Source organism: Aulonocara sp. 'chitande type north' Nkhata Bay, linkage group LG5 (assembly GCF_057382095.1).
Source record: "Aulonocara sp. 'chitande type north' Nkhata Bay isolate Kocher_YH1m ecotype deep benthic linkage group LG5, A_spYH_male_GT1.1, whole genome shotgun sequence".
Taxonomy (NCBI): domain Eukaryota; kingdom Metazoa; phylum Chordata; class Actinopteri; order Cichliformes; family Cichlidae; genus Aulonocara; species Aulonocara sp. 'chitande type north' Nkhata Bay.
Window position 1 is genome coordinate 46,036,148 of NC_141348.1, and position 26,016 is coordinate 46,062,163.

The window sequence follows — 26,016 nt, forward strand, 5'->3', positions numbered from 1 at the left end:
TGAAGCAGCTGAAGTAATAATAAAATCATTAAGTGTAATAGCATGTGGTATGGAAGAGTTCTTGTACTGACAGTGTCTGTGGACTGCCCCCTAGTGTTTTGGAAGATTCACTTCGACGTTAGTACGTCACTCTCCACCGGCCGCCGCGATAGCCTCAGCCAATGGAGAGTGAGTACTGAGCATTCCCTCAGCCAATAGCAGCCTGTGTTGTATTTAAAGGTTTTAAACCGAGGGCCGTTTGAAATTAAACGAGCAGTGTTCGGAGAGTTAGCCAATCTCAGTCAGTCTCTGTACTGCTACAGCTTTGTGTTTCGACTTTATTGTTTTATTAGCACTCATGTAGTATTTTTCAGAAAAAAGAAGTGATACTAAGGTAGACTCGTCGTAACGTCTTCGTGGATAGTCCTTATGTTTGTAGCGAGCCACAAACGCCAGCTGTGGTCTACTGGCCGATGTAGCTGTTAGCTAGCCTCCCTTGGAGCTGTTTTCGACCTGTTTATGTTCTAGAAAAATTATCGTTTAGCGCTGAATCGGGTCATTGCAATAATATATTTAGGTAAGTAGTTTTATACAACTAGCTTGTTGCAAAAAGGTGATGTTTAACGTGGTGTTATGGTGTGGATGCTAATTTAACTTTACCTGATCGGCAACAACGTGACGATGATGGCTACTGTTAATCTTCCTGACAGAATAAACATTGTAAATTGTATATACATTTTTAAACAGTTATTTCAGACATGAATACAAGAGCGTCTATATCCAAACAGGATTGTTATTGGGTTTGTTTGGTTTTTTTAAGCTAGAAGAAATGTCTTGAAGGTTCTCGGTCATCGTAGTCTAAAGAGGTTGAAAAGAAAAGCGTCTCTTCCAACCTCCTTAGCTAGAAGAAATGTGACAGACTAAAGAGTTAAACAAACTGCATGTTTTTCTTAATTCCAATCACGTTTTTAACAATTTCTTTGAATAAAACCTGTCTCCGTTTACTTCTTTATTAGATTATGGACTCTACTGCTATGCACAAGATGCCAAAAGGCACGAAACTTCAAAGGCCTGAAATTAAGGTAACTCATCATAAACCCGGGGCTGGTTAAAATTTTATTAAATGTGTGTTTTTGTTTCTTGTTTTGTTTTGGTAAATATCCTTGATTACTGTGTATGGCATTAGATTTGCGCTTCCAAGCATACCAGTGTCTTTGGACACTTTTCTATATGGCTTATTAAGAAGATCTAGTGTATATAGAGACTCGGCATATGCATCACCAAAAACGGACCTAAGAGAGAATTTACCCACAAAGCTGGATGGGTGAAAATGAACATGGCCAGAACTAAGCACTTGTATGTGATCATAGGAGTATTGATCCACTGATTAAAATAGAATTGGTGTTTGTTAATTTAGATAACCTTGTCTTTTGAGGTAAAAGATAAATGCTGTTGTTAAAACTTGTTTGTTTGGGGTTTTTTTTTTTCTTCAGATTAGGGAACTCACAAAGGTAAACAGATTTCAAAGTTTCAGATTTTTAGAGTCCTGACTTTTCAGGTGACAGTCTGTCACTATTACCCTGACTGCAACTGGTCCAAAATGCTGCAGCTTGACTTTTAACTGGCATGTGCAAGACAGACCACATATCATTTTTAAGGCATTGCATGCGTTTGCACCTTCTTGCTTCCATATAACTTTGCCTACTTCCATTAGATCACTGAGATCTGTTTAGCAGGTTCTCCTAGATTAAAACAGCTGATCAGGGTTTTGCTCCTAAATAGTGGAACAAACTGCATCTGCACATCTGGACCCCTCCAGCATTAGACATTTTCAAAACCTGTTTTCATCATTGGCTTTTAACTCTAATTGGATTACTTTTTCTCAATCTTGCTTTACTCATGTTCTCATTTTTTCTTTTTAAAATCTATTTTATTTTTATTACCTATGTATTTTACCCGTCCAGTTGTACGGGATGGTAGCCAGCAGTTATTTTTTTTAAATGAGCTTATAAATAAACTAAACTGACCATATTGACTACACCACAAAAAGCATTGTTAATCTTGATAATATGAGCAGAATTGATGACCTTAAATTGGACGTTGGCAAGAGCATATGGTTGTCTCCGTCTCTGTTAGCCATGTGACACACCAGCGACCTGTCCAGGATGTGCTCAGTGAGAGACTAGGTTGAATAGATGGTTAAGAAAATTTAGAAATGAAATGAATTTCAAATTACAATTTTTTTTAATTTTTTTTTTCAAGGTAAAGCTAATTTATAATACTTTAAAAAAAAAAAGTAAAAAGCTTGAAGCTTTTTTCAATTATTATTATTGTTTATCTTGTTTGTTTGCAGTCAACCAGTGATGGGCCCAAGCGGATTCCTGTATTGCAGCAGTCACAGCCCATTCAGAAGGCTGTAGTCACACCAACCCCGCATCAGCGAGTTCTAGGTGTATCAAATGGACCTCAGCGCGTTCAGAGGCCTATGAGTCACCAGAAACCAGTGTCAAACCTGCCCGCTACTGTCAAGTCGACACACCCTGCTGATCAGAATGTGAACCCCGCTACTCAGAATGTAAATGCAGCAACACAGCTCAAACCCAGCACCCAGCAAAAGCAGCTGAAAACGCAAGCTCCTAAACCAAACCTGACCAAACCCCAGTTGGAACCACAAAAGCCAGAGAAGCCACAGGGTAAGTGTAATACTAAACTGGGAAAACAATGGTGTTTGTGTCTGTGTTTTGGGTGCTAAAATGTATCCTCCTCTTTCTTTGTCCAGACAAACCTGCCAAGAACGATCATGCACAAACCTCTACATCAAAGTACGTTTAAGAGTAGTTCCTTGTCTCATCCATATACTTTTATGACAGGTTAAAGTTTATGTCGCTCTTGCTGTAACCGTGTGCTGTTTTGCTCACACAGGACACGATGGAGTCTGGAAAATTTTGACATTGGTCGTCCTTTGGGAAAGGGGAAGTTCGGGAATGTCTACCTCGCCAGGGAGCGGCAGACTAAGTTCATCCTGGCCCTGAAGGTGCTCTTCAAAAAGCAGCTGGAGAAGGCTGGGGTGGAGCACCAGCTGAGGAGAGAAGTGGAGATCCAGTCTCACCTCAGGTAACATCTGTCGAATTATATTTTACTGTTAATTGTAATTAACTACTCCCCAGACTAGCGTTTCTCAAACTGTGGTGAGTAGACAATATAAAGCGCCTTGAGGCGACTTTTGTTGTGATTTGGTGCTATATAAATAAAATTGAATTGAAAAAATTGAATAGACCCACTGCAGGCGAGCTACAGATGAGGGAAAAGAGATGGGGTCAAACTGAAGTGACTGATTATTGTAGGGAAAGTAAGCAAAAATGACTTTGGTAGTCAGCACAACAGCATTATTCTACTGAAATTATCTTGGATCCTTGTCTGATTTTTCAAAACTGTCTTGAGTAGGAGTGAGTTTTAAAAAATCTATTTTCTGGTCCAAAATATTTTAATATGTTCCCTCTTACTTTGGCTGTTTTGCTTCCACCACAACAAAATCACACTTCCTGCACAGTACTTCAAGACTGTGTACTTCAAGATCAGTTTACCATCAATGTCACGGGGTCCCCTTCCAGACCTCTCCCGGACAAACACAGGCGTAGTCGGTAAGGTATTAGTGTGGATACTTTATTTGAAACGGCCTCCCCAGTGCATAAAAAGATGGTTGCAAAGACATAAAACTGAGATCCGCGCTACACAGCCTGTATGTTACAACACACTCCCCTTCATATCCGGCTCGCCGTCTCTTATATCCCGTAACCCCTCCCCCTTGGCGTCACCACCAATTCTTTATTCTAACTTTAATCCCCGTCTCCCTTCCCCAGAATTTCTTTTTCATTATACACTCACAAAACATATACATTGATACAGGCTCTCAACTATTTCCCGGAAGTCTACCCGACTTCATATACACATTAACGGCCCACGTAATGAGGCCATTCTCATGACGGTCCAGACACACGTGAACTCATTATTTAAACCCCACACCCCCATACCATCGGCTTGCGTCACCCTGCACGATTGGCGATCCCCCCGCACGTCTCCCCGACCGACGCCCTTAACAAGTAAGTGGGAACCAAAATCTAGCCACCCCCGATGCGGCTCACAACTTGCTCCTCACCCCTTTTATTCCTCTACTCGGTCGTCAGAAAGATACGCCGCCCCGGGTGCCAAATCGAACTAATGGTGGCGATCTGATGGTGGCGGTGACATACTCAGCGGACTCTGCCTTGAGACGGGTCACTCCGTCACATCATCCCCTTCCCCCCGGAGGTTGGCGATGTGCGGCAACCTAGAGAGGTAATCCGCCACCACATTGAGTGTACCTGGTCTGTGCCGGATGGCGAACCTGAAAGGTTGCAGTGAGAGGTACCAGCGTGTAAGTCGGCTATTATGATCCTTCATGGACTGGATCCAGGTAAGCGCCCGATGATCAGTCTCCAACACAAACTCTCTTCCCAGTAAGTAATACCGGAGTTTCTCCAGCGCCCACTTAATCGCCAGAGCCTCCTTCTCCACCGTCGAGTAATTGGTCTCCCGCGGCAGCAGCTTGCGGCTCAGATATAGGATCGGGTGCTCCTCGCCCGGGTCCCCTTGAACCAACACGGCTCCCAGGCCGCTCTTGGAGGCATCCACCTGGACCAAAAACTGCTTCTTAAAGTCCGGACTCCAGAGCACGGGGGTCGAACACAGGCATGTTTTCAGTCCCTGGAACGCCTGTTCACATGCTGCGGTCCATATGACCGGATTTCGTTGGTTCTTCCCCAGTAATGTCGTCAGCGGCGCCGCCATTGTTGCAAACTGGGGCACAAACCTTCGGTACCAACCAACCAGTCCCAGGAAAGCCCGCACCTCCTTCTTGGTGCGAGGCCGAGGACAATTCTGGATAGCTTCCACCTTATCCAGCTGCGGTCGCACCTCTCCTCGTCCCACCTGGTAGCCCAAGTAGCGAGTCTCCTGCCGCGCCCATTCACACTTCGAGGGGTTCAGAGTCAGCCCGGCCTTATGAATTCTTCCCAAGACCTCCGACAAATGCTGCATATGCTCCTCCCACGTGTGGCTGAAGATGACGACATCATCCAGGTAGGCGGCGCTATAACCGTCACAGCCCTGTAACAACTTGTCCATCAGCCTTTGGAAGGTAGCCGGTGCCCCATGTAGGCCAAAGGGCATCACGGTAAACTGGAAGAGCCCGGCAGGGGTCCTGAAAGCAGTGTACGGCCTCGACGTCTCCTCCAGTGGCACCTGCCAGTAGCCTTTGCACAAGTCCAAAGTGGTGATATACTGGGCAGCCCCAATCTTCTCCAGTAAATCCTCAATTCGCGGCATGGGGTACGCATCAAACTCGGAGATGGCATTTAGCTTTCGAAAGTCGATGCAGATGCGTAAAGAGCCATCCTTTTTGAAGATAATGACCACCGGGCTGCACCATTCGGAGCAGGACGGCTCGATCACTCCAAGCTCCAGCATCTTCTCCACCTCCTGTCGCAGCTTCTCCACCAAGTGTTGCGGAACCCGATAGGGCCGTTGCCGGATGGGCTGTCCCTCTTTTAGCCGGATCACGTGTTCAACCAAGGTAGTCCGACCTGGGTTAACGGAACACAGCGAAGGCGTCTCCTGCAGAATTTTCAGTAGCTCCGCAGCCTGCTGTGAGGTCAGATGAGTCAATACCGGAGACCTTGGATCCGTAGCCTGCTCAGGTTCACTCTGTCCTCCTCCGTGCACCACCCTGGCCATCAGTGCCTCCCTCGGAGCCGGACGGGGCTGCTCCACCCATTCCTTCAGGAGGTTCACATGGTAGGTTTGTTTCGGTTTCTTTTTTCCCGGATGATGGATCTCATACGTCACTGGTCCCATTCGGCGAAGCACGATATAGGGCCCTTGCCATTTCGCCAGCAGTTTACTGTTGGAAGAAGGGAGAAGTAACAGCACCTTTTGTCCGGGCTGAAACTCACGTTGCCGGGCCTGTTGGTCATACCAGATCTTCTGGCTTCGTTGAGCATCCCGCAGATTGGCTTCGGCCTCGGCCTGGTACCGCTCCAACCGCTCTCTCATCTCCAGCACAAACTGCACCACCCCTTTCTCATTTGGAGCCACGGTCGAAGACTCCCACCCCTTTCGAACGAGATCAAGCGGCCCCTGTACCTCCCACCCATAGAGTAACTCAAAGGGGGAGAACCCCGTGGACGCCTGTGGAACCTCTCTATACGCGAACAAAAGAGGGTAACCACTGGTCCCAATCTTTTCCCGTGTCTGACACAAACTTCTGTAACATCCGTTTGAGAGTCTGATTAAACCTCTCCACCAACCCATCTGTCTGTGGATGGTACGGTGACGTCTTGATGGCCGAAACGCCTAACTGAGTGTGGAAGAGCTGCATTAACTTCGACGTAAAGTTAGTCCCTTGGTCGGTCAAAATCTCATCAGGTATCCCCACCCGAGAAAACAACTGTATCAGTGCGCGCAGAACATTAGGGGCTGTGATCGCTCGCAACGGAAACGCCTCTGGGAAACGAGTCGCGTAATCACACACCACCAATATGTACTGATAACCCCGACCACTTTTTACTAACGGACCCACAATGTCCATAGCTACCCTACGGAAGGGGATAGAGATGACCGGCAAGGGTTGTAGCAGAGCCCGATCCGATTTGCGCGCTGGGCAAGTTTTCTGACACACAGGGCATGCACGACAGTACTTCTGTACATCCGTATACATTGACGGCCAAAAGAAACGCGTACTAACCCGTAAATAGGTTTTTTGGCGACCCAAATGGCCTGCCCAGGGGAGGGTATGAGCTAAATGCAGAATGAGAGGTCTACAACTAGCAGGGATCACAAGCCGCTGGTGGTCCCCATCAACTGCATACAACACATTTTTCTCAACCACAAACTTCTCTTTTCCTCCCCATTTCCCTGTTCCCCCTTCAGGCACATTAGCAAACAACACTTCCAACGTCTCATCCTCCCTTTGCAACACAGAAATATTTTCAGGTACATCCCATTTCATGTTCTTATTGCAAATCTCAATTTTCTGCATTATTCCCTTGCACCAGTCTACAGTTGTAGCTAGCGTTGTTAGCCGCTGTTGTTTTGTTTTTTTCCCAAAAATTACCTCTGACAAGATATTTCTGCTGTTCCATATCGCAGAAATTTCAGCTTTTACAAATTCTGCCAAATTGCAAAATTTGTATGTTGATTCATGGTTTTCTTGTTTTTAATGTACTGTGACTATTTTAATATTTGCAGTAGATCACATGTGAAATTGTCCGCTTGTGCTACGTGCATGCTTTTACACATGAATTAAGCAGAAGGGACTACACTCGCCGGGAAGTTGTTTCTTTGTTTGTTTTTGGGTTTTTTTTCCACTAAATGGAGACTTGTAGTTAACAACTAGTTCCAGCAGTGGCTTTCTGCTATAAAAAGCCATGCCAGGAAATTCTCCTTCATATTTTTGTGATTAATCATTAGCTACTTTGACACAAAGGCATCAGCTGTGAGGCTTGCACTTCTGATGAAGTTTCACAGGTGTCAGCTTTGTTTTTATGCCTAGATAATTTACACTGAGTTTGTAATTGCAGAGAAATTTTCAAGTAATTTGAAATGAAATATTTTTAATTTACCATTTTTAGAGCATTCTTTGGACAGTACGAATCAAAGGTAAATGATTATAATATTTCTGACTCTTAAGTTGAATTGAATGGAATGGAGTCGGGACCTTGCGAATCAGAATAGAATCAGTTGTAGATGTTGGTGACGATGCCCAGTCCTGGTCTTGAGTCTCATACAAATGGTATAAAACAGTCATAGATTCCAGGTCAGAAAAATTAAGCAGATGTAGAAGTACCTACAAACCCTGCACTCCTGAAGGCCAGCAGACTGTGATGGATGTGGTTGCAAAAAGTCCTTTAGAAGTCTATGGAAAAACAGCTTTCTGACTCCAACTCTTTAAATGCTGCTTCTGAGTTTGTGCACGGGCTCAGACACTCGTTTTGGGTCAAAAATAATAAAGTCTGTTCCAAAATGGAAGATTATCTGTGGCTTGTGCTCATTGTTCATATTAGATATAACTGCATTGAATTAGTTTCTTTGTAATTGTAATGACTGTAAATGTGTCTGTGGGGTTCTTGCTCAAATATTCAGACCTTTAAATTTTAAATTTGGGAAAATAAAGTATTAAAATGTCGTTTGAATCTCAATTGCAGGAATTTTTTTTTTTTTTTTTTTTACGACTGGTAAAAATGCAAATAAGTGAGCCAAGAAGAAGTGGGCAGATGAGGTGAACACCTCAAAGTAAACATTATTAGCCCATAACTAATATCTGCTTGGTTTTATGTTGCTGATTGATGATTTTAAGTCTTTACGAGCAACAGCGTATGGTTTTAGAGTTTAACCTGTGAATGCCTTTTGTCTCTTGTATGAATGGGTCCATCGCTTTAATGTGGCTCATCACATATGAAAGTGTGTAAATGTGGTTTGTGTTCTGTTTGGCTGTGTTGGTATGCTCCTGCTGTACGGCTGGGAAGACCTGTGTTAGTATGATAACTTATTTTTTTTGATTATTATATATTTTTTATTTATTTTAATCTGTGGAAATCAGACTCTTCTTCATGTCACTGTCAGACAAATGTTCAGATGCTGTGGGGTTTTCACGTTTATCTAAATGTTAACACTGTCAGGTTTAAAACCTTTTCCCTCAGTGATTGGATTTTACTTCAGATATGGAGAACGTCACAGGCACGCTATGGTTTCTGAATCTCAACAAATCTGATCATCAGACGGCGAGTGTGAGACTCTGTGGACTTCCATATGCCCAACTTTTTTTTTTAATATGACCACATGGATTCATTTACAGAAAAATGGCACTAAAATATGCCAACTACACATTCCCTTCAGTAAAATTACCCCTTACCATAGTAATGAATAGCAGTTTAGTTTGGGGAGTCCATACATATTGGAAATGATGATTGTCAAAATATCTAATGGTCCTGATTTTCCTACAGGCATCCGAACATCCTGCGACTCTATGGCTACTTCCACGATGCCTCTCGTGTGTACCTCATCCTGGAGTTTGCACCCAGGGGAGAGCTGTACAGCGAGCTCCAGCGCTGTGGGCATTTTCCCGAGAACATAAGCGCCACGGTAAGAGTGCAGAGTTAAGACCTTTTCGGCACTCTTGTTGTTCTATAATCTAAGGAGCTTCCCTAGTTTTACCCTTTATTTGTAGAGAATCCTGTTTCCAGGATGTTTTACGTTCACTTAAAGCATCTCTTCTGTGATGCGTGTTGTGTGCTTAATACTTGTGTGCTTAATGTGTTGTTCTAGTACATCATGGAGTTAGCAGATGCCCTCAACTATTGCCACACCAAAAAGGTGATCCACAGGGACATCAAACCAGAGAACCTGTTACTGGGGGCCAATGGGGAGCTCAAGATCGCGGATTTCGGCTGGTCTGTTCACACCCCGTCCTCCAGGTATGTTCATGCAACTTTTTCGCTTTTAATCATGTTGAAGGTGAAACTATGGAAATGATTTAGCCTACACAGGTAAGAAATTGTATATCATTAAAGAGAACAAACATTTTTTTTTTCTCTTTTCTTCAGGAGGTCCACTCTGTGTGGGACACTGGACTACTTACCTCCAGAGATGATTGAGGGGAAAACTCATGACGAGAAAGTGGACCTGTGGAGTCTCGGGGTCCTTTGCTACGAGTTCCTGGTTGGAAAACCCCCATTTGAAGCAAAAACCCACGAGGAGACCTACCGCAGGATTTCAAGGGTATGACACCACCACAGTACAGAAATGCTCTACGGCTTCTCTCAAAAGTTGAATATTTATTCCCATTTTCTGTCTTTGACCTCCAGGTGGAGTACTCTTACCCACCACAGGCCACTATCAGTGCTGGAGCTAAAGACTTGGTTGCCAGGCTGCTGAAGCACAACCCTATGCACAGACTGCCCATCCAGGGAGTCCTGTCCCACCCCTGGGTGGTCGAGTACTCGACCAAGAAGCCAACAACCTTAAACAGTGAAGAGCCCAGCCAGTGACTGGTCTCTATGTACGACCGCACGTCTGATGGAGACTGTACAAGATAAACACGAGGGTGTAGCTGATGTATGAAAATCTGCTTCTATCTCTGACTTTAAAACCACTTGGTGGAACAGTATTTTGGTTTGCAAATATTTTGAGCCACTTAGCTATATTTGTTATCTTTTTTTTTTTTTAAACTTAATGTTTTCTGTCTTACCTGAACTTTCTTTCTGTGGCATTCTGTTTCCTGTAAATATTTTACTGTCTGCAGAATTATGAGAGTTTTACTGAGCTTTTCTAAAACGTCGTTACTTGAAATTGAAAAATAAATTATCATCAAAGACTCTCACTCTGGAATTTGTCCAGTGTGTATTTAACAGTTTTTGTGTTTCAGGCTCAGTTATTTTACTCAGTAACCTGTCTTCACACTGACGTTTGAGTGAGGCGCTCTCATCGACTTCATACACCTCCAGCTGTGTCCAGGCTGCACAGGGAGCTGGTAGAAGAATTTGTCATTTATGAAAAGTTCCTGTTTCATTTATTTGTAATGTAAGTGTGACTTGTGGGTCTGTGGTAACTGGATTGGTTAGATATTTGTTTTGAGGGAGTGTGTGTGAGTCCTAAATAAGTGGAATTGACTTTAATTTCAATAAGTCACAGATTAAAACTGCATGTGCCAAATATGAAAAACATGTTAAAGGTTTGCTGACCTGTCTTGACCATGATGTTTTGTTCTTTCCTGTTGTGAAATTCACACTTTTATTTAGGATTCTCTGACACAGTCTGTAGAGCTTTTCTACTCAATAAGCAACCAACTTTTTACTACATGCTGCCTTCAGTGGGCCTGCAAGCAATTTGGAATTCAGTTATACAGTGGGGCAAAAAAGTATTTAGTCAGCCACCGATTGTGCAAGTTCCCCCACTTAAAATGATGACAGAGGTCAGTAATTTGCACCAGAGGTACACTTCAACTGTGAGAGACAGAATGTGAAAAAAAAAAATCCATGAATCCACATGGTAGGATTTGTAAAGAATTTATTCGTAAATCAGGGTGGAAAATAAGTATTTGGTCACCTCAAACAAGGAAAATCTCTGGCTCTCACAGACCTGTAACGTCTTCTGTAAGAAGCTTTTCTGTCCCCCACTCGTTACCTGTATGAATGGCACCTGTTTGAACTCATCATCTGTATAAAAGACACCTGTCCACAGCCTCAAACAGTCAGACTCCAAACTCCGCCATGGCCAAGACCAAAGAGCTTTCGAAGGACACCAGGAAAAGTATTGTAGACCTGCACCAGACTGGGAAGAGTGAATCTACAATAGGCAAGCAGCTTGGTGTGAAAAAAATCAACTGTGGGAGCAATCATCAGAAAATGGAAGACATACAAGACCACTGATAATCTCCCTCGATCTGGGGCTCCACGCAAGATCTCATCCCGTGGGGTCAAAATGATCATGAGAACGGTGAGCAAAGATCCCAGAACCACACGGGGGGACCTGGTGAATGACCTGCAGAGAGCTGGGACCAAAGTAACAAAGGCCACCATCAGTAACACACTACAACGGCAGGGAATCAAATCCCGCAGTGCCAGACGTGTTCCGCTGCTGAAGCCAGTGCATGTCCAGGCCCGTCTGAAGTTTGCCAGAGAGCACATGGATGATACAGCAGAGGATTGGGAGAATGTCATGTGGTCAGATGAAACCAAAGTAGAACTTTTTGGTATAAACTCAACTCGTCGTGTTTGGAGGAAGAAGAATACTGAGTTGCATCCCAAGAACACCATACCTACTGTGAAGCATGGGGGTGGAAACATCATGCTATGGGGCTGTTTTTCTGCCAAGGGGACAGGACGACTGATCCGTGTTAAGGACAGAATGAATGGGGCCATGTATCGTGAGATTTTGAGCCAAAACCTCCTTCCATCAGTGAGAACTTTGAAGATGAAACGAGGCCGGGTCTTCCAACATGACAATGATCCAAAACACACCGCCCGGGCAACAAAGGAGTGGCTCCGTAAGAAGCATTTGAAAGTCCTGGAGTGGCCTAGCCAGTCTCCAGACCTCAACCCCATAGAAAATCTGTGGCGGGAGTTGAAAGTCCGTGTTGCTCGGCGACAGCCCCAAAACATCACTGCTCTCGAGAAGATCTGCATGGAGGAATGGGCCAAAATACCAGCTACTGTGTGTGCAAACCTGGTAAAGACCTATAGTAAACGTTTGACCTCTGTTATTGCCAACAAAGGTTATGTTACAAAGTATTGAGTTGTATTTTTGTTATTGACCAAATACTTATTTTCCACCCTGATTTACGAATAAATTCTTTACAAATCCTACCATGTGGATTCATGGATTTTTTTTTTTCACATTCTGTCTCTCACAGTTGAAGTGTACCTCTGGTGCAAATTACTGACCTCTGTCATCATTTTAGGTGGGGGGAACTTGCACAATCGGTGGCTGACTAAATACTTTTTTGCCCCACTGTACTTTTGGCCAAAGACCATCTGACAAGCATAATGTAAGAGCTGGGACTGAATCTGTAGATAATTTGCCTCCTGAGCCACAGCTGTGGATGGAGTGCCTCAGCATGGTTATACAGCTTATTTCAAAGTTGTATTTAATAAAGCATCAAGAACAACTGTGACCTGCTGTCTTTTAATGTTTACAGTAAAAATAATGTAGTTTTGTCCCGGAATGGTCACGAAAGAACTCGTGCTATTGTGAAAAGATTTTAAGAAATGGCGTCAATAAGTCTCTCTGCTTCCAGCTAGTATTTTCAGTTTGTGTCCACTAGGGGGCTCCCCTGCCATGTGTCACTGAGATCATCACGGGACGATCAGACTCATTTTTAGTAACAAAATTCGTTGTTTTCGTTAATATTTTCAACCCATACATTCCGTAAATTCTGGTTCTATAATGTCATGCTCTCTAGGGTGGCTCACTTAAAATACTGATGCGTGATGGAGTTTTGTTTGTTTTCTATTACACCTTGAAACCAAACTAAGCCTTTTTTTTTTCATTTTTGTTTTTGTCTGCAGTTAAACCTGTGAAGCATCTCCACCTTTTGAGAGCCGTAAATCACATTCAAGCTAGTGAGCTTTGTAAAACCTGTTTTCTGCAGTAACCCCGCCTTTAAATGCGCACTCATTTTGATGGGTTCCGCGCTATAAGGAAAATCCATACCTGACTGACTAGTATGGCGCACTTGGTAAAGTTGAAACTTGACAGCTTGAGAGGAGGCGGGATAAAATCAACAGAGTGGATAAACAGGTCGGCCATGAGGCCCTGATGAGTGCCTGCAGCAGAAAATCTGTCGACATTTTATGTGAACACGCAGGAATGTGAGGCCTGGTAGAAAACGTGCGCGCTGTGGATGTCTCTGCAGACTCAGGTCTATGACGGGTGGAGCTGAAACGGTAATCGGATTGTGTAGTAGTAGTAGTATGACCACATACCCTCCTCTCACTCACTCGCACACACATTATATGGTTATTTTTCTAAGTCACGGGCCTGCGCAGTCTTAACTCTGCGCGTTGAACCTCAGTTTGAATTTAACAAATATGAATGCGACTAACCATCGTTTTCTATCTTTTATTATAGAGAAAAAAAATACATGTTCTGACCGATTCTCGTTTTACATAAAACCACACACATTTTTACAATATAATTTCACTTATTTCTTTATTCTTTAATATTAATTTTCACGATATATGATAACGACTTTGAGATATACATTCCATCTTTTTGAAACCACAATAACACACTACACATACGGTTTTATAACATTTCCACAGGACCCATTGGATTGCACAGAATGAAAAATGTCTGTATGCACATTTTCCTCTTTAACGATCTTTCTCTTTTAGATTTTCAGACACCGAATTTTTTTTTCCGAGACATGAGATTTTCAAAATTAATTAGAAATAAAAAACGAACAGGCCGCGTGTGTGTGCGTGCATGTGCGTGTTTTCGTTCTATTTCTTATGTGTGTGTATTATTTCATTTAATACTCCCCGTGTTGCTGAGATCTGTGGGGCTGGACGTTATTGCCGATTGAAAAGTGAATTAAAGTAAATATCGAAGAAAAAAAACAAACCAGGCCTATCAACAAAGCGTTACTATTACACGAGGATGAACCGAAAATTAAAGGATTCTTAAATTTCCACTTCCCAGTTTCAATGTATTTGTGTCTAAAATATCATACATTCAATGCATAGTTTGTTTAGCTGCTGTGTACTCTCTGATATTTTGCATTGCCAGAATATTAAATAATCGGGGAAAGTCAATTTTTGCGTATTTCTCAGGAAACTTCACAATTACTTTTTATCGTCTTTACGCCGTCGTGTGTTTCTATCTCTTATTGCCGTTGTCTTATTTTATCTTTTAGATGCACAGGCGTTCGATTTTGGGTTTGATGCCACACTCAAAGCCCGCAGTCAAATTGCGAATCACCTAAAAAAAAAGAAGTGGTGTTGCGTGTGTGCGCGCGCGTGTGTTTTAATCCCTTTAAAACATCTTAAACATCATTAAATCACAACAAGTCCGTCCATCACAAACTCGAGCGTTACATGAAGTGAAGTCTCGTGTGGGGAAGCACCACAAGAGCGACGAAAAGGCGAACTGCCCTTTTTGCAATTTTGTTTTAAGGTCGATATTGTAAACGTTCACTCCACTGGAAAATATGTATATGTACTCTTGTTGGCATATTTATACAACATGTATTGTCCGTAGGCTAAAGTGTGTCGTGGATGCATTAGATTCCCTCACTGCCACCAACTGTGTGTGTGTGTGTGTGTGTGTGTGTGTGTGTGTGTGTGTGTGTGTGTGTGTGTGTGTGTGTGTGTGTGTGTGTGTGTGTAGACTGATGCAAGCACTGTATGAGTGCGAAAATGTCCGCGTGTGCTCTGTGCGCACTTTTACGCATGAATTAAGCAGAAGGGACTGCGCTCGCCAGGAAGTCATGTGTTTTTTAAATTTTATTTTATTTTATTTTATTTTTTTCACTAAATGGAGACTTGCAGTTAACATCTAGTTCCAGCAATGGCTTGCAATTATTCTTGTATGTTATATCTAAAAGCCTCTATGAGCCCCTCCATTGAGTGGATGAAACCAGATATGCTGCATATACCTCCTATTACAAAGATGGCGACATCAAAGAAAACCTGGTGCCATAGCAGCTTTCTCCATAAAAGCTTGAGGTGGAAGAGACTGGGAAGCAGAAAGCAAAGGCCTGCGCCCGTCAGGCTGCCGGTGAGGCCCATGAGGAGGGCGAAATGTGGCACATAGATCGCCATGAGCAGGGTGAACACAACAAGGCTACATCGGAGAGTGAGTCCCCAGGACTTTAGGCGTCCATCGCCTCCGTAGCAATCTGGAAAGTAGGCGCGTCCCCCTTCGTTGAAAAATGTTTTCTCTAATACCTCGACAGCAGCGAAAAACGGCAGCGGATACGACAGCAAAGCTTTGGACACGAGGAAGAGGTTGACGACAGCTCGGATGGTTGGGGGCAGGTTGTCTGTGATGACCTCCTTGGTTTCATCAGCCCAGGTCAGGTAGGCCACCAGGGCGAATAGACCCTTGAGGATGCAGGCAGCGATGTGAGTCCAGTTCATCATGCAGTGAAACTCGCTCGGTTTCTGCATGTTCCCCTCCAGAGACGGCAGGAAGATCTGCGAGGTGTAGCTGAACACAATAATCCCAATGGAGATGGGGAATTTCTTGACATCGATGTAAAACTTCACCTTGTCCCAGGCCCAGTCCCTCGCTCTGGAGAGGCAGTACGCTATAACGAGGACGTTAATGACAAAGTGGGCTAACGTGCAAAGCAAGCTGAACTTGGAGACGGCTTTCAGGTTCTTGAGAAAGGCGCAGGGGAGGAGAGCAGCGGTGGCGATGATGGCCCAGGACTTCTGGGAAATTGGCATGTTGGGGAAGCTGTTGTACATGAGATTACCGCTGACCACCACGTACAGGATGCAAGTCATCACTAGCTCTATGATTTGGGCTACATTCACGATATGGCCACCTAGAGACGGGAATCTGGGCGCGCAGCAAGCGTTGGCAATGTCCACATAAGAATCCCTCACACGGACGAGCTGTCCGTCTTCGTCCTCCTCGTACAGGCAGGCAATGAGGATTTTCCCCGTGTAGCAGCACACCACAGCGGCGAAAATAATGAGAAAGAGTCCGAGGTATCCTCCGTGCAGGATGGCGTAGGGCAGGCCCAGAACGAACATCCCCTACAAACACAGACAAATAAAGCATCGCTAATATTAGGCTGTGCGCTATATTAAGTTGTTAAATGAAAAGTATTAATTTAATCATTAATTATTTTTCTTATCATAGTATTTTTTATTCGTGTAACTAGATGATGTTTTAATGTGTGCTTTGAGGCTGCTCTGCCCGACCCTTCAGTGAATCTCACTCCCCTTTTCATGTTGTGGGTTTTCCACTTGGCTTTGAGCGCATCTGCCCGCTTCTGACGTCATCACGAGCTGGAGGAGACACACTCTGACGTCAGGGTGACTGCCGCGACCACAGCCCCGATAAAGCATAAAAAGGATTGCGTCTAGAGGGATTTTTGTCGCATAGCCTCCACACACACACACGCGCGCACGCGTACACACAGGCTCTCTCGAGTAAATGCTCCACTTTAAAGTGGTGATTTTTTTCCCCACATGAAAAGATAAAATAAAAAATAAATACTTTTTCGAAATGCAGCTTTTTGCACACACACTGATCTCTGTAATTTGAAATTTCATATTTTTCAGCCGCGTCTTTATGGTTTTAGTCTAAAATGTCACTTGGACTTGATCATAAAACCAATTTTCCTGCATAACTACAGTGTTATTCTTACTTTTAACTTAGCTGGATTTAGATTTTAATATAAACAAAATTATAAAACATTTTTAAAATGCAGGTTTTGGTTTTCTTTTTATTCTAGAGTCTACACAAAAATTCCTCCATCCACTTATTTATTCCCACGCGGAGTATTGTGAGAGCATTTATCGGGGACGTGCATCAGCTACACAGCACATTACTCCAGACAAAGAATGTGCATGTCGAGAAAAGGAGGGGGCCAGGGCATCAACTATCCCCCCCCTTTATAGCGCATAAAAGTCTAAAAAATCTCTGCACTGTTGTGATCAGAGATCATGAGAACGCACTTAAAAGGTTTAAAGAAAGTGGATATTTGCCAGACTTTAATTTAAAAACCAGCCACTTCACAAAGTTGCTTCAAAGGGAAAAGCCTGCTGATTTTTTTTCTTTGTGTATAATTATTTTGATGTGTTCGTAGATATTTATTTATCTCGAATTTCTCGGATGCTTCGGAAGCGGCTCAACCATTTGGAACCCAGAACAATCCGTGGAGGGGGTGCGTTTTTACCTGGATTGCGTTCGTGACGTTCCAGCCCGCCTCCCAAGCGGTGATTTTTGGTCTGACTTCGGTCAACTCGTTCGTCGGATCTCCGTCCTTTGAGGCAGAGTGCGGTGGACCGGTGCCGTCCCTCTGGTAGTGGCTGTCCCCATCCAGTGCGCCTCCATCTCCGCTCCCCTCTCCCCCCATTTCATCGGATGTTAAAATGTCCATCTGCATGCCTTGCCGGTGGTCGTAGTCCAGGTCATCGCAGGCGGCGAAACCCAGAGCCTCTTCGTCGGTGGCGGCCTGAAACCCCATCCTGGCGAACATCCCGCTCACCTTTGCCTGGGATTTGTTGGACACAGCCGTGGCTGCATTTGTCAGTTTATTGGAAAGCTTGCTTCTGATTAACGTCGCCATTTTTCGAACCTCTCCGGATTCCGAACTGTCTGCAGCTTAATTAGTGTTTGTCTCCTCCAGTCAGTAAAAAAAAATGAGGCTACTTTGGATTGCAGCTCTTGATTCTCTGCATTAGATAAAGCCACGAAGGAAAGCGCAAATGTTGGTTGAAGACACCGTCGGTTTTCAGTTGCTATCTCCACTTTTTAGTCACTGCTCGTCTGCAGCCTGTCGTTATCCCCAGGTTCATGTCACCTTCAGACGTCGCTGCTCCGTTTCTGCATCTTGGCACTGCGCTCTGATGCTCGACGCGTAGCGCACCTTCTCAGTCTCTGAGGCAGTTCAGCGGCGTGCGCAAAAGCTTTACGCACGACAAAAGGCGAGCCACAGGTTATTGCAGGCCTGTAAGATCGCTTTCTTTTGGGTTATAAGGTGGCAGGCAGCGCTTCCAGGAGTTACTTCTCGTCTTTCAGGTGCCTTTACTGATGCCAATGCGGTACCGTGGAGCCCGGGGGGGGAGGCAGGGAGGAGACACGTGTCCTCACCAGCCTGCCAATGCAAAGCACGTCTCCAGCCCTCCCAGTGCCCCACCAGGAGAAAACGGGAGAGATTTGCTGCATTTCTAGGGGAGGTGCTTGCAGTACCCCCACCACCCCCAACCCATAATCTATAATACCTCATCCCAACAACCAATGGCATTCCGGGGGCCTCAAACCTTGCATAACTTTACCCATATAAAAGGAAGCTGAAATTTGACGAAACCCCAAGCTCTCCGGACCAGATTGTATGATGTAGGAATAAAAGGTGTAATTATTTCTTCTTTTATCAAATGTCATTTCTTTTTAAGAAGAAGAGGACGCGGAGCAGCGTAATAGTTAACTTAATTGTTTCTGGGATTACCTGGATCGGGGTTTCAAACATCGCTTTGGGGTTGATTAATTGATCAGGGGATGTGATCTCGCGCGTTTTGTCTTTGCTAAAAGGTGGTAAGACGTAGAATTTGAGCTTGTGTTTGAAACCCGCAGCTCATTTAGTGGCTCTATTGCAGGCTGAAGCCTTCATTCAGCATACTCATTCATTCACTCACATTCACTCATTCATGATTTTGCATCTGTGATGTTACAGTCTGACCCGTGGCGATGCTCCCTTTAAGAAAACTATATTTCGCTGCGAGATTTATTCATTAAGAAAATAAAATACGTAGTTTGAACATAAAAAACGTGACAGGGGATTAGTGATATGTCAGCCTGAATTAAACCCAGATGATTGGGTCTGATATTTTATTTGGGTGCCAACAAACTATCTTCTAAACATACCGTAAGTAGAATTAATAAATATCCTTATTTTAACTTTTGGCTGATCTGAGTTCTCCTCATCTTTACAAAAAATGCTTGAAATCCTTCGGCTTTTATTTGTTTTTGTAAATGTAGGTTAAGTGAGGCGGTAACAAAGGCTCAAATTGCTGTAAACGGTTTGTTGACATTGCCTTGTCACTAGCACTTTGTGCGATGTGCACACCATGCTCAGTGTTTCCCCAGGCTGCAGTATCAGAGTTCATCGCCGTAACACAAAGCCGGGGCCTTGCTCGGTACGAGAAAAAAGCAAAAAAGAAGCCTGAACTAACAGACAGTGTGCTGCATTGCTGCCTGTGTGAGTTCCATTGGGAGAGCATTTACTTGGACCTGAGAATAAATATTGCGGCCTATTAAAAGCTTTCACGTTGGGTTCTTCAATAGCTTGTAACCCGATAAGACCAGAAATGCATCTCCCTAGAAATACAGCTGACTCATCTCCAGTTGGCCATCAGCAAACAGCAACCACAAAATCAGACAATATCAAACTGTTTTTTCCCAGTATTTTTTAACACTCCATAACTATTAAGAGCCATTATATTAAACTATAATTAACCATTTTGCTTCAAATGAAACGCGTGATGTAAACCTTTTAGCAAAATAGCTAGAAAGATGTATTTTTCTTCTCTCTGTAGCAGAATTGAACGGTGTCAAGCCAAATTCACCCCGGAGCCAAACTGCATCACGACGATTGCGCTGACTGGCTCAGACTGGAGTGCAGGCCTGCTCTTTATCGGGCCTGTGCATCAGCATTAAAAGCTTAAATCAGTGCGTTTGAATCAGAAAATACGAGGCAAACGCGCCTTTGTGTGCCTTTTTTCCCTTTAAACTTCCAGCTGTGGGAACGAAAATGGCCGCTTTCCCTTAGCCTGAATGAAGGAGTTAATGACAGAGGCTGTTATCAGCGGGCTGCAGCCCTCCTCTGATCTGCGCTCCGCACTGTCTGATGAAGTGTGCTGCGAGATGAAAAGAGCAGCCGTGACACCACCAGCCAGCAGGTTACAGCGGCTGCAGACCTCCTCACGACCTGCTGTACACATAATAATAATAATAATAATAATAATAATAATAATAATAATAATAATAATAATAATAATAATAATAATAATACATTTGTGGATATTTGGTCTGACTCTGCAGTAAAAGTTTGGTTTTATGGTCATGTGATGAGTCCCACACATGCATGGGGACGCAAAATCGTGCACAAGGATAACAAACAACTTTCAAACAAATAAGAGCCCTTTTTCTGTCATGTCACATTATTATTATTGTTATTATTATTATTATTATTATTATTATTATTATTATTATTATTATTATTATTATTATTATTGTTGTTGTTGTTGTTGTTGTTGTTATTATTGTTATTATTGTTATTATTGTTATTATTGTTATTATTAATAATAATAAAATGATAAACTGGCAGAATGAGCTAGTATTCGTTGTGTTTGTATCCGAGCACGCTGCTGTGATATCCTTGCAAGAAAGTGATCCCCCCCACCCCCCAGTTTATCACCCATCCCGAGAGTCGTCAGAGGGTCAGGGTGCCACGTCCCAGGAGGATCCACATCTCTGTCGACACAGATATGGCCGATCAAAGCTCTTTGTCTAGTTTGCGCTGCTTTTGTATGTTGACTCACATGTTCGAGTCATCTACGTTGCCATTCGGCCTTTTTTGTGGTGGAAGAATCCAAAATTGCATCGTGATCTCAGTTTGTCCTCAGATTCATTTTATTTCAGTATTTCAGCCCACGCACCCCCACCGCATGCACAGCTTTCCCTCCCTCCCATCTCTCTCCTCAGTGTCTCAGCCCCCTCCCGGCCCTACATTTTTTTTTTCTTTAAAAATTTCGCATTACACACATGGGTGAGCTGGCACAAGACCCCCACCCACCCCGCCCCTCCCCATTTCTCGATTCATAAAATAATTTTCAATTGCAGGAAACATTTTCTCTCAGAAAGATCATTCCGAGAACAAGGCCGAACAAATAAATAACCGAATAAACCGGGGCGGCAGTTTGCTTTTGTTGGCCACCATAAACCAGACTATTGGATCAAAAGGAAAATTATACTTAGGCTAATGTTGGGCTTCTGACGTCTTTACGCCGGTGCAGTGTCAAAGATTAACAGTGGTTTTATGTTACCATGGCATCGCTGAATACAATTATAGTCAACTTTTGCTTTTGCAGCGTCTGCAGTTCAGCCATGAATGTTTTCAATGAAACAATAGAAAGATATGGCACTGTGCCACTATTTGTGTGTTTGTGTGTTTGGCGCACGAACCAAGCCGAGCCGACACGAGACAGCGATGCCAACAAAACGCGCACATGCGGCCGTTTTAATGTGGGGGTTTTTGGTTAAGATTTCTGGATCCTGTGCCATATTACCTTCCATTTAACCCACGACTGTCCGGCTGCTGCGCCTGCTCAGCGAGGCAGAAAATACCACCCCAACACTCCTCAATTAATAAGGGACGGTGAAATGGCACTCTTCGCTCTCTGGGGATTAGAGCAGGGAAATTAGCCCACATCAGGCTAATCAGAGGACCTCAGAGTCCATTAACATTTGCATCACAATCACAGGTAGCGCTCTGCCTGTGCTATCGACTGGATTGTGTGTTGTCTGCTGTGAATCGTTTGGAAAGCAGAGAGAAAAGAATATTTCTCTGTGCCACGTGAACCACGCATCACTTTCAGCCGAGTGTTTTTGTCTTTTTTATATATATTCCTGCAGGATTTGGGTTCAGGGAACTTTATTATAAGTTATACCTGAAATCTAAACTTTAGATTAGGCCAGAAAAAAGCGTGAGATTAACTTTATGGGTATTACCGCTTAAACCTCGCATTACAAAAAAACAATTAAGTCAAACTGACACCAGCAGTCAGCACAGCTGAGACAGGTGTCCCTCAAAGTGGGCTACCGGTGCCTTCTGTAGGAGGAGGTCCTCGTCAAAATGTGTTCATATGAATGCGTAATTTTGCCGTATCAGCCACGTCGTCTGTGCGTAATTTCCCTAGTTTAAACATTTTAATTACAAATCAAGCATTTAAAGCTTGTATAGATATGCAGAGTAGAGCTCACATTATCATATTTTTTCTGACCTCACTGTGCTGCAGCCGAGCCGTTAGACAACCACAGCCGCCGCCCACTTCCACGAAGAGTAATCCAGGTGGCCTGCAGTGGTAAATCACTAAGAGCCTTTTCATTACTCCTAATGCGCCTGTTTAATGGCTTATTATGGGCTCCCGTGAGACTTCCACATTGATGGGTTTGTATTAGTCCTGCTTGGTGGCTTCTGTCTGCACGACAACAATGACAAATAGCAAGAGGAATTCTTCTACTCTATCTATCTATCTATCTATCTATCTATCTATCTATCTATCTATCTATCTATCTATCTATCTATCTATCTATCTATCTATCTATCTATCTATCTATCTATCTATCTATCTATCTATCTATCTATCTATCTATCTATCTATCTATCTATTATATTATATTATATTATATTATATCATTAATATAAACTGGAAGCATTGGTGAGTGTACTCCTTCTCCTCCTGCTTGTGTATTTGATATAAAACGCTCCCCAGACGCTGTTTTGCTGTTAACCCACAGTGACTCCGCTCTCTCCATCACCTTCTGACGTCCCCCTTGCTGGATCGGCTCGGGTTCACTCTCCTGCTGTGACACATTAACATTGTAATTGCCTTTTTTTGAGCACAATAAACGGAGCCAATCCGCTGGGACCTGCACGGCCCGGGGCTGGCACAAAGCTATACCATCGATTTTTCACACACTGCCAGCATAAAAAAAAAAAAAAATCTCAGCCATCACCAGACACAGTTCTGACCTGGGCATGCGTGTTTTTCTCTCAGCTCAAATGATGTAGGGTATCTGGTGTATATCTGACACTTGAGATCATGTATTTTGCCCTCGGGTAAAATACATGAGTAGTCTATTAACAGAGCTAATTATTATTTTAAAATGCTCCATTAATCAGTTAAAAATGATTCTAGCCATTCATTTCCATTTTTGTCAGACATAATGTTTGTATGAAGGTGAATAGCACAGCAAGAACCATAAATATCTATCTCACCTAATCTCCAACCTCCAACACAGTTAGAACTCCTACTCGTGTGTGTTTGTTGTCTAACAGTGTGTGTGTGTGTGGTCTTGTCACCCAGAGTCAAGTCAATAAAGGAGCAGACCTCAGTGGCTGCTTAACGGATGTGTAACAGTTTTGTTCTCATTAAAGTTTTATGCCATGAAAGCAGCAACGTCTTGTCGCTCTCACAGGGATTCCCACGCTTGAATCAGGCTGCACTTTGACTGAGAGAGCTGAAAGGCTCACACGTGTTTCATACTGAAGCACAACACACTCCCTGAGTGAGAGCCTGATAAGCTCAGTGCATGTCAAGCTTTCTGTTCATCTTTTAAAGCACTTATAATGTACATGGCTTCATGTAGCCACCTTATAGAAAAACAGGGTATCTGGTTTAAGAGTCTCACCTTCTGATGTCAGAGATGGGATCTGGTGGCTTGGAGGGATACAGCTGGTGTCCACTTGTCTTACTGGAGGAAAGATTCACTCACAATCAATAGTTATTCTAAATGATCATTTTTATCCCATGGTCTCTGTTTATATAAAAAAGTGGTCACTGAATGGTTTGATGAGTAAAAAATATGTGAAGCGTATCACCAGATCTCAACTCAGCTAAACACTTATTGATAAGCGTATTAGTCGTCTCAACCATCATCACCAAAAGACCAAATCAGGGAACATCTGTAGCAAGATTGGTGTTCACTTCTTCCTTTGATTTGTAGAAACGTAAATAATTATAGCTGTTCTGGTGGTTTACTAAGACACTTTATGTTGGCTTTTTATTGAAATCGTCACATTATTATATAAACATACATTAAATATGAACTATAGCATGGCTACCTTAGCATAAACACTATTTAAACACAGTCTGAATGTCCAACCAACCCTCTAAACTTTGTTACTTAGTTATGTACTCAGTGAACTTTAGGTGTGAACCAATCTAAACAAATATTGGCATATAAAAATACAAATCATATCTGAGCAAGCTTTGGTCGTGTGCAGGTTCAACACTTTATATGGAGAAGAAAACAGAAATTAAATTAAATTTATTGGCTGGAGACAGTCTTTATTTTTTTATTAGAATTTTAAAACATACCTTCTTCCATAAATGATTACTCGCTATAACAGAAATTCCTCCAAATAGCCAATACCTGAATGTTAAGGCATAGATTATAGTTGGTTATTGTGTGTGGTGACTGTATCATCACCACAGTCCCACAAAGGCCTGTTTATACCCGATGCTACCTTCACCAACAGCAGCACACAGCAAAAGTGATGTCACTACTCCTGGTGCTAGCCAGGCTTTGATTTGGTTCAGCTTGTAACCTGGCTAAGGTGGCTTAGGTGGGGTTGCTGGGTAGAAGATGCAATTGTACAAAAAGTTTTCTTCCATTTTAATTATATATCAGAATCGGAATCGTGTTTATTGGCCAAGTATATGTGCAGACACATACAAGGAATTTGGTTCTTAGAAGGGAGATGGCGAGGGGAAAGAAACTGTTCCTATGTCGGTTGGTCCTGGTCTGCAGGCTTCTGTACCGTCTGCCAGAAGAACACAAGTTCAGATATTTCCAAATTATACAGAGGGAGATGCTGCAATGATGTGAAAAGAAGAGACTTTCTAAAGAAACTGCAAAAACCCCACACAAACAAACAAACAAACAACACAAACTCACACCAGCACTGATGTGGAAGTTCTAACTGAGTGGCGACAACTATCATGTCACAGGACATCTCCGAGTTTTCTCTTGAAAGCCTCATCTTTAAAAACTGTTAGCATCTCCCGCTGTATAATCGTCACTGAAATGGCGGGAAAGTGCAACACAGTCGTGCCAGCAGCTGTGAAGTCACTTGTGACAGCATAGAGTACACGCTACTTTTAAACCAGCTGTAAATTAACAGATAGTTTGCTCATAGGTTCCCTCATCAAGTATGCGCAGGAAGCTTTTGATAGTTTCTCTGATGTCAATATTTATGCTAAACTAAGCTAAGATATGCTAACTACAGATTCCTGTTTATCACACAGACAGCATCACCAGGTCACTTGTTTAACTGTGGGTACAGAAATCATAAGAGTACTTTTCAGATTTTGATTTCGTTATCAAAATATGTTACACACACAAAAAAGCACAAGTAAGGCTGTAGCTGACAAATCATTGTGACCGTCTAGTCAGACAAAGACTTTTTTTTTGTCAGCAGATAATATTTCCTTCCCAATAATGCTATTTTTGATTAACATTCTCTAAAGTCATGTACGGTATGTTATTTTAGTTAAACATTATCGCTAAAAAGTCGTTGGACCCAGATGGACTCAAAATGTTTATTCAAGGTGTACTTCAATCAGATTTTCACAACCCATATACCTTCTTCTGGTTCCATGACTAGATTTGACTTCCTGAGACATAGGTTTTCTTTCTCATTTTTGTACCCTACCTTCCACCTTTTTCAGTTTTCAAGCCTCTCATTAGTACCCAGGGCTTTGCCGAGCTCAAGAGCTGCTGCTAGGCCTTTCACTAAACCGTAGTCGCAGGCAAAAAGCTAACTTTACTCCATCTGCCATTCAAGAAACACTGTCCATCTAACAGAGGATGTGATCTCTTCTAGTAATTAATGTAACCATAGTTTATTCAGTACAGAAGCATCTTAAAATCAGCTAAGATTGTACAGAAGAAAAACATGAATTGTAGGTTTTGTATCCATAAGCAAAAAAAACGAACAAAAAAACCCCACTGGAATATTTTGTTATTTCTTTTGTCCTG

The 26,016-nt window shown here is 43.0% G+C and overlaps 2 protein-coding genes across 2 annotated transcripts; one reads left to right on the forward strand and one right to left on the reverse strand.

Annotated features, from left to right (window-relative positions):
* The first annotated feature begins 148 nt into the window (after positions 1 to 148).
* On the forward strand, positions 149 to 10,426 carry LOC147331496 (aurora kinase C-like). Its single transcript, XM_086293862.1, has 9 exons — positions 149 to 556; positions 996 to 1,061; positions 2,333 to 2,672; positions 2,759 to 2,801; positions 2,902 to 3,093; positions 9,018 to 9,156; positions 9,340 to 9,488; positions 9,618 to 9,792; positions 9,879 to 10,426. Exons 2-9 carry the CDS (start codon positions 999 to 1,001, stop codon positions 10,059 to 10,061), a joined length of 1,284 nt encoding a protein of 427 aa, XP_086149988.1. The 5' UTR covers positions 149 to 556; positions 996 to 998; the 3' UTR covers positions 10,062 to 10,426.
* Positions 10,427 to 13,616: 3,190 nt separating this feature from the next.
* On the reverse strand, positions 13,617 to 18,307 carry LOC147331497 (vesicular inhibitory amino acid transporter). Its single transcript, XM_086293860.1, has 2 exons — positions 17,429 to 18,307; positions 13,617 to 16,280 (listed from the first exon to the last, which is right to left on the reverse strand). Exons 1-2 carry the CDS (start codon positions 17,819 to 17,821, stop codon positions 15,093 to 15,095), a joined length of 1,581 nt encoding a protein of 526 aa, XP_086149986.1. The 5' UTR covers positions 17,822 to 18,307; the 3' UTR covers positions 13,617 to 15,092.
* Between the last annotated feature and the right edge of the window lie 7,709 nt (positions 18,308 to 26,016).

What these genes read in the sequence shown, in the direction of transcription:
- LOC147331497 (XM_086293860.1), bottom strand. Translation starts at nt 17,821, where the DNA reads ATGGCGACGTTAATCAGAAGCAAGCTTTCCAATAAACTGACAAATGCA. An exon ending in ACGTCACGAACGCAATCCAG is followed by an intron (nt 16,281 to 17,428) that starts GTAAAAACGCAC and finishes CTGTGTTTGTAG; the next exon opens with GGGATGTTCGTTCTGGGCCT.
- LOC147331496 (XM_086293862.1), top strand. Translation starts at nt 999, where the DNA reads ATGGACTCTACTGCTATGCACAAGATGCCAAAAGGCACGAAACTTCAA. An exon ending in AAAGCCAGAGAAGCCACAGG is followed by an intron (nt 2,673 to 2,758) that starts GTAAGTGTAATA and finishes TTCTTTGTCCAG; the next exon opens with ACAAACCTGCCAAGAACGAT. An exon ending in CCGAGAACATAAGCGCCACG is followed by an intron (nt 9,157 to 9,339) that starts GTAAGAGTGCAG and finishes GTGTTGTTCTAG; the next exon opens with TACATCATGGAGTTAGCAGA.